The sequence below is a fragment of the Lycorma delicatula genome, chromosome 6 (genome assembly GCF_047948215.1).
Source record: "Lycorma delicatula isolate Av1 chromosome 6, ASM4794821v1, whole genome shotgun sequence".
Classification (NCBI taxonomy): Eukaryota; Metazoa; Arthropoda; class Insecta; order Hemiptera; family Fulgoridae; genus Lycorma; species Lycorma delicatula.
In genome coordinates this window covers 121,584,803-121,601,142 of record NC_134460.1, presented here as the reverse complement: position 1 = coordinate 121,601,142, position 16,340 = coordinate 121,584,803, and the positions used below count along the sequence as shown (strand labels likewise).

Genomic DNA, 16,340 nt, shown 5'->3' with positions numbered 1-16,340 from the left:
AAAAATAATAGTCATTATTCTATTATATTATTATAACTTCATAAATAGTCATACAACAAGCTGCCAATCAAGATCACTCTGTATGAAGTGAGTTACATGTTATAATTTTGCAATAAATAATATTCTATAATTATTATAAACACTTCTTTAACCGGGTACTTGTAAACCTTGTCCAAATGTTTACTCACAATAATGAAACCTATAAATTGGATAGCTTATGCAACCTCATCATTTCTGTCAGAGCTTTCTCATCATGAAGTCTATTTAATAACTTATTTGGGTCCAAATCAGACAAGGCGATGCCCTCTAAAATTTTAACTCAACTAAGACCAACATAAATCTGTCCCTTGGCAAAATTTTCTTTGTCAAGGTTTATCACTGCCCTGTCAAGAGTTTACCCTGCAGTTTGTGAACAGTTACAGCTCAGCTTAATGTTAGAGGTAGCATTCTGCGCTCGACATCTTCGTAACCCTTTGTCCCTTGGAATGTTATACAAACTGCTGAAATAGCTATGCAATCATCAAAATCTTTCATTCTAAGAACAATAGTATCATCATCAAATTTTATTAGTACTGCTTCTGGTAACTCCTTCCTTGTATATCAAGGTGGTGAGAATGTTGCTCTTGTGTTTTGTTTGACAAATGTGCATTAAGCTGACACAATGAGCATAACTCTTTAGATTTTCGTTCTGTAAGAATTGACTATTGTAAGTTCTTATTTGTGAGAGTCTACATTCTTGTTGTTGAGAAGTTTCTGTGAAAATATTCATGGCATTTCTTTCTCTACTTTTCCTTAAACGATCATTCCTTTCTTTGCTACTTTCCTTTAAACATTGCTGTCTCATTTGAGCAGCACGTTTAGTAGGCTTACCATATTTTAATTATATATATAATATATCTATTATAGTTATAATATAATTTAATTAATTTAAGTGGTACTAGATACCACTAAAAATTGTGAAATAAGATAATTTATAGAAAATAAAAATAAAAACAGACTTAAAAAAATTATAGTACTAAAAGTTAAAAATAATTATATTTTATTTATTAAATGAAGTAAAAGTACAAAAAATTAATTAAATAAATTAAAAATTAATTTACAACAAATTCAAAAATTATTTTTGAAGTCTGTGCCAGCCAACACAAGTTAAACAAAATAAAAAAACCTATGATCTATATAATTCAAATATTACTTCAAACAATGCAAAATTGGCAATAGAAGTTTTAGTACAATAAAATGAGATCTACAAAAGTATAATACAACAATAAAATGTGACCTACAAAAATATGATATAAGAATAGTTGATAGATGCTTAGGTACATATATTATCACCAAGTATATCTGCCTTAGTGAACTTAAGATGAGGTATGACTGTGAGGTACTCTCTTATACGCTCTCGAGATCCAATTTTACATGTAGGAATCCTGTTTAGCCGCTCAGTGGTCAGTTGAGGTACTAACTTTACGTAACTTTGTTTTTAATTTGTGTTGGCTGGCACCAACTTCAAAAATAGTTATTTGTTGTAAATGCTTTTACTTTAGTTAATAAATAAAAATATAATTATTTATAACTTTCTAGTGGTATTATTTTTTTAAGTCTGTTTTCATTTTTATTTTTTATAAATTATTTTTTTGACATAGTTCTATTGTCAGTAAATATACCAAACAATATTAATCTCTCAACACTATCAAAATGTATAAACCCTTATCTTTTATTGCTGAATTCAAAAAAAAGGCAGAAGCATAAACTTCTTAGGCCTCACAATTATAAAATATGAATATAGTCATGCACATTGAAGGTGTGCACAATAACTATTTTGCACAATATGGACAACTCTTGCAATCAATATGGACAACGTAAAACTTTTAGCATTCAAAACTGTGCTATACAGTCTACACAAAATTTTGTGTTCACAAAAGATTACTTTGATAAACTCTATATAGTAAAATATTACTTGAAGCAAATGGCTGCTGGCCTCAAATATAATGGTAAGACTTCCAATGATAGCCTTTGAAGGAGATTGATTTAAAGTGTAAGGTACTTCAGATAAAGTATTATAACTTTCATGTTGAAATGTACTGCAAAATTTTATGGTGTTTGAACAATTCAAAACACATTTTATTTCAAGGATAAGTAAAAATTTCAAATTTTTTTATTTCAAGGATAAGTAAAATAATTTTATTGTAGATCAATTTTAGTGTCATAAATGTTAAAGCCCTTTTAGTTATTGAATCAAAAAAATAAATATTTTGTAGATATGCTACCTATTCTTTTTCTAAAAATATTTTGGAAAAAGTAGAAAACAAAATAGTGTAAAAAGGGTTTAAGAACTGCTTATCCTTTATCCAATTAATAAAAATTGATTAATTGCAAAATTTGAACAATTTTTTTATTTATTTTTAATGCATTCTATTTTCAGAAACAAGTAAAAACAATGTTATCAAGGAGATTTGATTACCGTTTGTGATATATCAGCTCCCTGTACACAGTTAACAGAAATTTAAATATTGTGGTTCAATTCTTATTCAAAAAAATATTTTTTTTTCACAGGAAATTAAAAAGTCCAACCAAGTTTAAAAAAAGTTTGAACATTATTGCCCCTGCCAGTCTTTTATATCTAATTAAAAAAATTTAAATATTTAAGCTATTTTTTCAAAAACCTTTCTTTTACAGAGGATCAGTAAATGGCTCATTGATGTCATATATTTAAGTCCACTTCTTTCTTTTGGCTATGTAAACTTTCTAATTCTGTTGTTGTATTGAAGAAAATTGGAATGTTGTGATATTTAAATAAAAAAAAAAACAAAAAAACAAAATGGGAAAGCAAAAATTTCATTGATGTTGAAGCAGTTCAACTTTCCTTCAGTTAAGAAATATTTAAAGCACATTTCAAAACAAAATTAGTTATGGTAAAAGTGAATAATTATTGAGAAAAGGATTTTCATTAGTAGCAACTCCTGCCTCTGCTGAGCTGCTGGTATAGTTACCATGAACATCTGTGTGTATGTGTATTATGATAATATGTTTCACTATTTAGTTATTTAAATAAAATATATTTCTTCTGATTTTAACTGTGTCCTAAATGCCAGTGAGATGGGCAGAGGATTAAAATCATTGGTACCAATTATTAAAATATCTTTACTTTGTAATAATATTTTAATTGTAATTGTGCAATGTAAGTTTTTAAGTAATCTATATATTTTGTTTGTTTAGAATCCTAGTGTGTATGTTGCCCAGGAATGTCGAAATGTTTTATTACGTTATCCAACATATCTTGAAGTATGGCATTTAAATAGTATTTCTGTTGTAAATGTACAACCATTCTCAAAACTACTTGAAATACATTCAAATAAAAATGAACTAATTTGTTGTTGTGATTTATCAAATGATGGAAATTGGATTGCTTATTCTACAAACACAATATTTCGAGTTTTCAAATTTTCTTTTGTAAGTAATTCGTTTGTCTTTTTAAATTAAATCCATTTACTACTTTTTATAATTTATTGAATTTCACTTTTGTGAAACACAATTTAATGATTTTCATTTAATTATAGTGTAATGTTTACCTATTAGATTATGCATAGTATATGTATCGGCACATGTGGTGGTTGGCATAGGGACTGAAAGCCTATGTACTAATATTTTGCATGCATTGGCTCTGTTTCAAGCAAACTAAAAAGATTTTCTATATGTCTTTTGTGGTATGGTAATATATAAAAAACAGGTTTCATAAACATGCTGCAGCATATGTAATTGTTGAGTTTTATTCTAAATTATATATTGATGTGCTCTAGGTCTACTTCCTGTTGTATAACAACTAATAATAGTAGACTCATCATGAATCACACATGCATAATGTGCTGTTTATGAATTATTGAAAATACAACTTCATTTACTTATTTTTAATCTACTCTAATCACTGTGCTGTGAAGAATCATATGTCACATATCAATTTTAATGTTATGTTATGGTCTAGAAGTGATTATGACAGAAACATTTATTGGGGTGTATATTTTACTTAATGAAGTGAATAGCTGTTAGTGATTCATTTTTACTATTTGTTGTGTTTTCATTTAAGGCTTTGCCATAAATTCAGACATTTAAATTTTCTTTAATTCATTAAATTTTTCTTTTCATACAACTATTTTCTTTTAAAATGCCCAAGTTAGGAGGAAAAGGTGCAGTAGTTCATAGTCAGGGGTGGGAGATTGTATTCAATGTTTACAATTTCTTTTTACAAAACAATGCTGGAACTGGAATAGTGAGGATAACAAGTGCTGAATATGGTTGTTCAAGCGACAAAAATATCAAAATGAATGGTGAAAAAAATTAAAGCAGAAGGGAAATCAAATGAAACTGAGAAGCCATCTGTGTTCGTTTTGCCGAGAAAACATGTAAATCGCTCCAGTGCTGTTTGCAGTTTAGATTCATTTGACCTGATGCTTTAAGGCATTTAATAAATAAATTTTATGTAACAGAAAAATTTGTTCTTACTGTGAAAAGAATTATCCAGAAAGGTTGAGAAAGTGAGATTAATTTCAAAGGGAATGAAAGACCTTTAAGAAGAATATTACATGAAATGGGATTTAGATGAAAAAAACAGAAGACAACTGGAAAATACTGGTAGAATGGCATGACATTAAAATGCAAACAATAAAATTTCTATGACAGATTTACCTGTTTTATGAAGAAAGAAGACAGATTGTGTACACAGATGAAACCTCTATTCACAGTAGTCAAGCAACACCAAAATCGTGGGTAGACAAAACAAATCTTCATGAGGGTCTGAATACCCTAATATCCAAGGGCTCACTATTAATAATTGTTCATGCTGGCTGTAATAAAAGATTCATTAACCATGCTTTACTTACACACGAGTCAAATAAGAAAGATGATTATCACAAATTATTCGGTTCTGAAACTTATATGAAATGGTTATGGGAGAATTGTATTCCAAGTTGCCACCTTGGTTGGTCATTGTACTAGATAATGCATGATATCAACGTTCTGCTGCAAAAGCAGCCAAATTCTAATTCTTTAAAAAGCGATATGATAAAACGGTTAGCCGAACAATGAATTAACTATTCTCCTGCTATGACGAAGACTGAATTATAAGATATTATAAAATTGCACAAGAAAAATCAAAAAGAAATTTCTAATAGATGACATTTTCGAAAATTATGGTCACACATTTCTACAGTTGCCACTTTAACACCCTGAATTAAATGCCATTGAAGTGATGTGGAGTCTACTGAGAAAGGGCAAGTAGCTAAAAGAAATGCAACTTTTAACATGTTGAATGTTTTTAAGTTAGCTGAAGGGGAATTTCATAAAGTGTATGAAGCTAAGTGGAGCAATGTCTGCGACCATGTTATCAATGTTGAAAAAAATACATTGAAGATGAACATTTATATGACGTGCACATCAATAATTTTGTGATAAATGTGAATTCAGAATCGGACACAAGCTCTTTAGAATCCACCGATAACAGTGACTTTGGAATTTGCAAGCTACAGCAATAAAGTGGGTAGAAAAAATAATTATTTAAATTACTTTAAAATAATAATATTACTTGGGGTACTAATCTAATTTAAATAAAATATGTATTTTTGATTATAAATATCATCTATATTAAGCTGATAATGTTTTCAGTTGGCCTAGTACAACGCCAAATGTTTGCTGATTACTAGTAGTTTTTTTTGCCAACTTTCATGCTGATAGTTCTAGACAATTTCTATTCAAGTCTGTTAAGACAGTAAATATGTAACATTTAAAACTAGTTTAATTTTTATTATTTTTTTAACCTCTTTATTTATAACATCTAAAACTGATATATGAGAATTGAATGTGAATTAAATCCATTTCATTCAGGTGATATAAGAGCATTTTAAAATCCAGAACACAGTTGCTTTTAATTATAGTGAACCTCATTCTGTTATCAGTGTTTTGATTTTTGGATTTCAGTTAATTTTATTAGATCAAAAATGGTTTGTGTGAAGAGATGAGGTTGTAAATTTAAGTAGGTATGTAATTGTGATATAATATAATCTTGAAAAAGAAAAGAAGAATACCTATTTGTATAAATTATATTGAAAATTTTTCAAAAGAAGAATTTGTGAAAAAATTGTTTAGGTTTGTACAGAAAAAGATATATTTCCTTTCAAGATTTTGTTGACAACACAAAATAAAGTGTGCTTACAGATTTGTAATCCCTTTCTAACTGAACCTGCTTCTTGTATTATTTTATGTACCTAGAATTAAAAATATCAATGAAAGATAAATTTCAGCTTTATACTGGGAATCTGGTTTGTAGTGGCTTAACATACAAAGAATAACTACTTAGGAAATTCATTTGAACGCTTCAAAAAAAACAAAAAACAAACAGAAACTGAGGGATGTATGTGTTGAAAACTGAAACAATAATGCACAGTTGTTGATTTTCAGTGTGTACCAATTAGGATTTCTGAAACCATTAGACCAATAAAAAAAATTAAAATGGGAAAATTCACCTATTTTTCTCTAAGCATTAAAAGTGTGGTATTGGCATTTTTTAATTCACTTCCATTTTTTCAATATGCCTGCCAACTTTATTTTTTTAAATAGCAATCTGTACTTTTTCTTTTGCCCATTTTGGATAGGAAAAAAATTACTTTAAGACTTATATTCTTGGTTATGTTTTCCCTAATTGCAACCATTTAGAAGCTATGTTTATGTTCAGTGTCTACATATATAGGTCTACGTGAAGATCAGATCTAGTTTTTGAATGGTTATATTAGAGAAAACTACCCAAAAATAATAATAATAATAGTAATAGAAAAAAAACATAACAATAATAGTCTTGAAATAACATCTCCTATTATAAAGTTGCATAAAAAAGTGAGTTATCTCCCCTTCATATTGGTGTTCATCAATATTAGTACTGGAGTACCTAAAGCTTATTTTCCCTTTTTGCCGTTTTTCTTATACTCAGGACTATGTTAATTCCTGAAGGAATATTTTTTTCTATTGAATTTGTTTGTGAATAAACTCATTGAGATGTACATTAATTTGATAGATGATACCTGTAATGAAGGGGTAGTTTTTATTCTTTTTCTGAAAAAATTTAATTGATTCTGGGAATTGAACTAGGAACAGTAAATACTAAACAATTTCTAATTGTGATTAAAAATAAATCTATTTCAATTTCTGAATCATAACTTTAATGTTACAAAGATTTTCAGCAAGATTCATTTTCAGCATTTGCATTTTTTTCAGGTTGAAGATAAACCAGTTTTACAAATTGTATCAGATGTATCTACATTAGATGGTGTATGTCATATTTGTTTTTCTCCTAACAGTAAACGTCTGATAACTGCAGATAGTTCTTCTACCATCCAAGTATTTTCAATATCTCCTAGTAGTGTGTCATTGTCATATGATATTAATGTATCAAGCAATAATGTTCATGTTAAATGTCAGTAATTATTAATTTAAAAAAATTATTTATTAGTTATTAATTTATTTATTATTAATGATATCAGTGTTATTCCAGTTTATTGATATAGCCTTTGAATTGTTATAATTTTTGTTCATTATAATATTATTAGGATCTTGTTACATAATATTATTAAATAAAAAATTCAAAATTCTTATTGTCTGTAGTGTTGTATAATTCTCATTGATTAAGGGAAAAGTGTTTGAGATTGTTACTTATTTATACAGGGAGATTACAAATGAAATAGATACTTTTGATAGTTTACAGAAAACCTAACTTTTGTAGATAAAGGCAATAACTAATATGGCTTTTTAAGGGAATGTTCTTAAGTTGATAAAACTGCTGTTTTTGATGTCGGTATAAACTATTGTGTCATTACTAATATGGCCACTACACTCCATGAAAAACTGCTTTTGGTAAGCTTGAATTAGCCAGAATAACAGCGCCAATATTATCGTGCAACAACATTTGGGAACAAAGTATAGTAAACATAAATATTTCTGAATGGACATACAGGAATGTACAGAAATGGTTTCATTCTTCACATAATGTTTGGTGATGATTGTATATTTCACATTAGTGTCTATTGTATATTTCACAATAGACACAATGTGCGAGTACGGGAAACAGAAAACTAGGGAAACTGCAGTATGTATGAATTTGCCTAAAGTGAATGCATTTTGTGATACTTCCTCAAAAAGGTATATGATCCATTCTTTTAGCATAGATACATAATACCAAGAGGAAATCATCTTCAAATGTTAAGTAATTGACTAGAGCCTCAATTTGAGGAAGAGCTGAGAATTTCAATCTTGTACAAGATGGAGCTCCACCTCACTGTCACATGGAAGTTCAAAATTATGTAGATAAACAACTTCCAAGACTTGGTTTGACCTTGCATTTGATGAAAACATGATATTGATATACCATTTTAAAGTCCAGATTGATGCCTTTGACTATTTTTTGTGAGGTTTTTTAAAAGGTAATACCTTTGTTCCTCTCCTTTTTATACATGTGACTTAAAATAATGTATCACAAATGCTGTTGTTGGTATTGAGTGGGTTATGTTTTCATGTATTAGGGATAAATAGGATTACTATTGATATCTGTTGTGTGACTTGTAATGCACACATAGACTACTTATATAGATATTAACCTAAATAAAGTTTCTGTAAATGATGTAAATAATAATCTCTCTATTTGAAAATTAAATTTTTCACAAACTATTGAAAGTGTCACTTTCATTTGTAATCACTAACATTGTTTGATTTGATTATTTGGTCAGGTCACTGAAAAAAAAAATGAATATCTGCTAAACTATAATTTGGATAGTAGGTTGTTATAAGACGATCCAATGGTACTAAAATGAAAAAAATATAAAACTCTGTGGTCTTTGTGGAATTACTGTTATTATATGATGCTAAAAACTGATCCTGGGAGGCATATTGACTTTCAGTTGATGAGATACTCTTTGTTGATTGCAGTATTTTATAATTTTCAATCAGTGAGAAATAAACAAAGTCAGTGCAATGCAGATAACTTTAAATTATCAAGCAAATTATAAAATAATCACTGTGATTTAATGGAAAAAAGGCAATATTTGATCAGAAATTAAATATTTAAAAGCATTTTTATATTTTAAATAGATTTTATAGATTAATTATGTAATTTTCATGATTTACCATGATTTTTAGTTTAAAAGAAGTATACAGATTTAAACCCATCTATTGATGTTAATAATTAAACAAAATTATGATAATAAAAAAAATAATTATAAAACAATCATGCCACGTACATCTTTTAATTAACTTCAAAAAAAAGGAGGAAGTTCTCAATTTGACTCATATATTTTTTTATATGCATTTATGCATTACTTTTTAACAAATACAGTGATTTAAATGAAACTTTTTTATTTTGGGATTGTTCCTCTGAAGAATGGAAGCTCCTCTGAAGAACTCTCTGATAACTTAAATGGAAGATTATTTTAAATGAGATGACATGGCCTGTAAGCAATTTTAAGATATTTAATACTTTTTGTTTCATTATTGCTTAGTATTAGATAATTACATTGTAATTATATATACTGTTATGCAATTTTGATATTTTATGTGAAACTTCAAGATAATTGATTAGACAATAAATGATTGGGCAATGTGAATTACTAAAAATTTACTGAATGTAAAACATTCAAAAAAAAATTCTGAAAAAATAGTTTTTATACTTAATGAGAATAATCAATGGATGAAAATCCATCACAACAAAAAGAAAAAGCTGACAACTATTGGTTGTTTCCAATGCACAGCTTACACACACAACTTTCTTTAAAATAGTTATAATTACATTTAAATTTAGTATTTTTTCATTTATTTAATTCAGCGATTCTAACTAAAGCTTGCACTCATATCTTATTTAATTCGTGCTGGTGTGGCGGTATTAGTGGCGATGGCCGGACTTAACTAAACTAATGTAGTTTCACAGCTTACTCTAAACAGATTTCGCTTGTACAGTCGGAAGACTGGTGTAGCCGTGAGGCTTAACGCGCCAGGTACCAAGTCAACCAGGTGATCAGGTTTGAGAATCAGCCAGACCTAGTTACTTTTGTACACTTTAAATATTATTCATTTGTTTAATTCTGTTGTTAACCTATGATGTCACAATGTGGCAGTAGTTTAGAACATTTTTTTGGGTGGGGTGTTCCTGTTCACATGGGTGTTCATGCAATTTTGCAAATATTGTTAACAAATGTACCTAAGAAAAATATGATCTTAATTAGGCATATTCGAGATACTGATGGTGACCTTGACCTTTTAAGTTGAAAATTTAATGGCATCACCGTCCCATATATAGAAGTAATCTGAACCAAGTTTGGTCAAAATTGGTTTACGATTTCTGGAGATATAAGGTGATTTAGAGGCCCAACACCACGTACACACACACACACATATATATATATATATATATATATATATAACATTCAGAATAAAAGAATATTAACATATGGAAAATTTCCATCCGGTTTTTTGGTTTCTTTAGGTGTCAAAACATCAAGATTTGATGAAAACTGCGTATGCCCAAATTGTACCAATTGCAATACTTTCCCTTCTAGAGCTATAACTCTGCTATAGTGCTGTCTAGACGGGAAAGTAAAATGGAAACAAAATATGTTTTTTTTATTTTCACAAAAATAATTAAAAAATGGTAGCTGTTACAAAATATTGTATTCTGTTAACATCTGAAGAAGGTACTGTGTATTGTAACAGCTGTCATTTTTTAAATTAATTTTGTGAAAAACCTAAAAAAAAAATTGTTTTTATGTGAATATATGTTTATGTATAAAATAAGAATAATTGCATGTTCCCACATTCTAAAGAGGTTAACTCATGCTTGTAGTCGTTCCTTTATGCTATTTCTCTTGAATTATTTTCTACTTTTTTTATCAAAATGCTGTTTTCTTATCTTTTGTATATTTTGCAAATAGTTTTGTGTTTTAATATGGGTATAGTTTTTTTTGTAAGCCTAATAAAAAAACCTAATAAAAAACGTAAGCTAAAAGTAGTAGGCTGTAAGCCTACTAAAAAAAAAATAAACTAAAAAATTTAAAATTAAGTAAAAAATAAATCCTTTTTCAGTTCTTTTAATTTTTGTATCTTATTTTGGCTGAGTCCAAATTAGGGTTTTGTAAGTTGTTTTTAATTTTGTGCTTTCTTTAAAGTTAAAAGATTTGAGCTAAAAGAGGTGATGCATATTTTTTTTATTTCACTAGTGTTTTTGAAGTTGATTCCAGTTTGTTTTAAAACACTGTTTTATCATCATCAAAACTATACAATTCTGATTTTTTTGCTTATCATTAACATCAGAATAAAAGAATAAAGTATAGAGATGCTTTAAAGTAAGTAAAGAAGAAGCGGAATTCAGATTTTTATTTCTAATTAATTAAAAAAGACAGAAATGGATACCAAGCATAGATAGAAGAAGGTTAGAATTTTAAAAGCTCAACTATTAGTTCCATTCAATGTCATAATAGTGGTTTTTTTTTTGTTTAAGGAAAAAAATGATGCCACAGGGAAAGTTGTTTTGTGTGCTGCAGTTTGCAAAGAGTGACTCCATTGTTCAAATGGAACTTGAATTTCACTATCATTTTAATGACCAGCCATCTCTCATTGTAAAGCTACCTAAGGATCAAATAAAATAAATAGATTTTTATACCCATAAGTGCATAAAAATTCATCGAAGATGGTTGGATATGTAAATGGAAAAGCACTGATAAGCCTAGAATGCCAGGTGAAATGTTGAGCTTATCTGAACTTTTTTTAAATGGAAAACTAGGAAATCCACATATATGCAAGCGTTGAACTCAGAACTCTTCAAACAGTGGTATGGTCGTGTTCTTAAAAAGCTTATGCTTGTAAACTGCAATTACCGCACACATTGCTTCACATTGCTCACATTGCTTCCTAGCAAGCAATGTGTGCGGTAATTGCATAACAGAAATTCAAATTTTGTACTGCAATTCTAGAGGATATGAAAGAAGACAATTTGTTTGGTTGAAAAAAAATGACATTCATATTTCTGATAAAGCTAATCAGTACAGTGTTAGAATTTTGGGAAGTGAAAATCCTTGCCTAGTGTTGAACATGAAAGACATTCGTCGAAGCTGGATTCATTTTCTGCCATTTATATAAGCAAAGTTTCATTTTTCTTAATAAAATGTGTTTGGTATTTTGTATTTCCAGACATGCCACAAAACTGTTTATTAATCCAATTTTAAGAAGGTTTGAATGTCTCAATTTTCATACAAGATGGTGTCCAAGTTAATTTCCATTTGGAGGTTTGGCGTTATCTGTACAACACTGTTTCAGGTTGATGGATTGGAAGAGATGGAATAGAGAACCTGCTTATTGTCTATGGCCTCCCAGGTCACCAGACCAAAGAAAATGTGTTTCTATCACCTTCATATGCTACTCTTCAAGACCTGAGACATCAAATTGTTATAGCTATCAAAAACTATGGACCAGCTAATTTGTGTGGCAAGAAATCAACTACCATGATTTTTGTTATGTAACACATTATGTTGAGTGTACATTAAATCAAGAACCATAAAACTTTGAAATTTCCTCTACCCATGATTGTGGTATATGTTTCTTCTGTCCTATATAGTTTGTTGGAAATAAAAATTTGAAATGTACTACTTCTTTTTGAATTATCCGGATTTTTCTTTTAAAAAAAGAAATTTTATTTTTATCTTACAATAAAAAATATTTAATATTTAAAATTGTTATACTATACGTGCTTATTTTTACAGGGAAAAGTGATAAAATTACACTGATAGCAACTTCATATGATGGGAAATATATAGCCATAGCTGGAACTAATGGCCAAATATGTGTTTTTAACGACAGTCAAGTATGTAATTTATTCATTTTACTTTCTCAATTTTTATGATATTTGTCAGGCTAAAAGTCAAATTTTAAATTCTGTAACAGATGTGAAATTATGTTTTATTGTTATAATTACTGTTCAATTCTTCAGTCAAATTAAAAATTTATTGGGGGCCATTTTTTATAATTGTATCTGACAATATTGAAGGCATTGGAGGAGCCCCACAATCCAGTAAAACTAATTATTATTTAGAAAACAAAAAGCTTGTTGCAGAAACATTAGTAAAGTGCTCTTAAATGTTAACCAGAAAGACTTCTGTTAGATGGAAATACTAAGAAAACTTTTTTCAAAGATTCTAAAAAAATGAGTTTCAAGTGCTATTGACCAATATTACGTCATGCACTTTTTAAAGATAATTTGACTGAATTGTGAAATTTTATTAAAAATTTATTATTTGTGAAGCAAATCTTAATTTTTCTACTTAGTGATATGGTCTGATAAAGTGCACATCAAATTAAATGGTTCAATAAATTGGCATAATTATGTTTATTGGTCTGATTAAAATTTTCCCTTAATTATAAAAAAAGGAACTTTTATGTAGAATTCATGTTCAGTATTAGATGACAATAAAAGGGGTATTGGAAACTTATTTCATAGACGGAAGTGTAAAAGGCAATCCCTATATCGATATTTTTTTTTTTGTCTTCAGTCATTTGACTGGTTTGATGCAGCTCTCCAAGAAACCCTTCGGTTTGTTTTGTGTTAGTTACACCGCATTTAGAATCTAACACTTTACTTGTGTTACACTTAAGCTGATACACTGATGAATTCAAGTGGCCCACAATCCAGAGTAGTTCAGAGGGGTGTTAAGTTAGATTATCTTTGAGGCCAGTTGATAATTATTAAAATTTGTCAGTTAGTGAGTTTGTGTGTGTGTGTGTGTGTGTGTGTGTGTGTGTGTGTGTGTGTGTGTGTGTGTGTGTGTGTGTGTGCGCGTGTGCGCGCGCGTGTGCATGTGCGTGTGTGTGTGTGTGAACATACGAACATTTACATTTTTATTTATATAGATAATTTATATTTATGCATTCTTTAGACAGTTTCTAAGCAACTGTTATTTAATTTTTAATTCAGTTCTATTAGAATTTCTGATAGAATTACACATATTGAATCTCTGCTGCTCCATTGACATCATATAAAAGCTACATCAAAAGAAATATATAGCTGAAAAAAAAGAAAAAGTTCACAGGTAAAGAGAGAATTTAAATAACACCAAAAAAACCACTGCAATTTGAAGTAAAGGGGAATACCAACAACAAAAAGAAATCCTAATCGAAATTAAATAAACTCAAGAAAAACAAGAATCATTAAAGATAACAACAAAGAAATAGAATAAGGAATAATAATAAAAGGTATTTATATAAAAGTTAGATAACTTCAAAAAAATAATAAGAGTAAACATGGTTGAACCATAACAATAATGGTGGGGTGGGATTAAGTGAGGTGGGGTGGTGGGCCCCCATCTCAATTTTTTGTTAGTTTTGAAGATATTAAGATGAAGGATAAAACGAATTGCTTCGGTTATTATTAACTGATAATTCGTTAATGATTACCAACGACAAATTAAAACATGCCATATATCGGCCAATTTCATAAAGTCTGAATAAAATTGTACAAAATGACCTATCTATAAACTATATATAATATACATTATAAGAAGAAAGAAGAAAGGAAATGTTACCCATCTATTTTGGAAAAAGATTCATCTCGATGTAAAAAGATATTCATGCTACCTATTAAGAGGTTACAAAGAAAATCATGGTTGGACTATCACTTTTTTTATATATTTATAAACTATCATTCAAAGTGTATTAAAATAAAAAAACGGTTAATGTTGATTATAAACGACTACTAACTATTTCTGTAATTTCTTGTACAAAATTATATTAAAACTATGATGATGATATTAGTGTTTTCAAAATCATTAAAATATACCTAATAAATTTTTATTTTTGCAAATTTTAAAATAGTTATTTTATAAATATTTTAATATTAAATGACTAATTAAATACAAAGTTATACTTAACCCTGACGGCTTCAAGCCTATTTTGTAAGTACTAGTTAAAAGCCTCAAGCACGTTTTTCAGAAAAAGTAGATGTTTGGTAGAAATGCCACAGAAATAACAATATACACGATAAAATTATGAAAAAAATGTTTATTACTCAGTAACCTATGTAGATTGTGGTGCTGCGATCCAAAACGGTGCTACACTCTTGATTAATTATTTAAAAAATAAAATTCTACAAAAAAAATACTGAATTTGTTCTTTGTTTGAAAAATATCCTTGCTATTTATATCAAATCTATCTCTGTTTATAAAAACAAAAATTATTTGTGAACAAAATTAAAAAAAAAATAATGGGAATGAAACTGGATTAATTTTACCCAAGACGCAGAATTCACGAAGAAATCATTCGCCAGCCTACACTCGTTAACAAAAGAATTCCCAAACCTATGTTTATATGATATAAACGTTTTTTTATTTCACGTGTAAAACACGTCGTAAAATATTTATTACATTTTTCGTGAATAACTCTATATATTAGTTAAATAAAATAAATATTACCGGGATGTTTATTTATTCTATCCCGGTATATAATACTATAGCTATATTATATATATATATATATACTCTCCAAGATTCCCTGAATCTGAATATTTGAATAACTCTATATATTAGTTAAATAAAATAAATATTACCGGGATGTTTATTTATTCTATCCCGGTATATAATACTATAGCTATATTATATATATATATATATGTATTGCAGCTCTCCAAGATTCCCTATCTAGTGCTAGTCGTTTCATTTCGGTATACCCCCTACATCCTACTTCCCTAACAATTTGCTTTACATATTCCAGACCTGGATTGCCTACACAATTTTTTCCTTCTACCTGTCCTTCCAATATTAAAGCGACTATTTCAGGATGCCTTAGTATGTGGCCTATAAGTCTGTCTTTTCTTTTAACTATATTTTTCAAAGCTTCTTTCTTCATCTATTTGCCGCAATACCTCTTCTTTTGTCACTTTATCCATCCATCTGATTTTAACTTTCTCCTATAGCACCACATTTCAAAAGCTGCTAATCTTTTTTTCTCAGATACATCGATTGTCCAAGTTTCACTTCCATATAAAGCGACACTCCAAACATATACTTTCAAAAATCTTTACCTGACATTTAAATTAATTTGTTACGTAATCTAATTATATTTCTGACTGAAGGCTCGTTTCGCTTGTGCTATTCGGCATTTTATATCGCTTCTGCTTCATCCATCTTTAATAATTCTACTTCCCAAATAACAAAATTCTTCTACCTCCACAATCTTTTCTCCTCCTATTTTCACATTCAGAGGTTCATCTTTGTTATTTCTAATACATTTCTTTACTTTTGTTTTGTGCTTGTTTATTTTCATGCCATAGTTCTTGC

At 28.6% G+C, this 16,340-nt stretch overlaps 1 protein-coding gene across 1 annotated transcript in view; it reads left to right on the top strand.

Moving 5' to 3' along the window:
- Positions 1-16,340, top strand: part of l(3)72Dn (UTP4 small subunit processome component l(3)72Dn) — a 57,978-nt gene that overhangs the window by 17,424 nt on the left and 24,214 nt on the right. Inside the window, exons 9-11 of the mRNA XM_075368454.1 lie at positions 3,214-3,447; positions 7,255-7,453; positions 12,777-12,877. Coding sequence (XP_075224569.1) covers positions 3,214-3,447; positions 7,255-7,453; positions 12,777-12,877 — 534 coding nt within the window. The remainder of the gene's footprint in view (positions 1-3,213; positions 3,448-7,254; positions 7,454-12,776; positions 12,878-16,340) is intronic.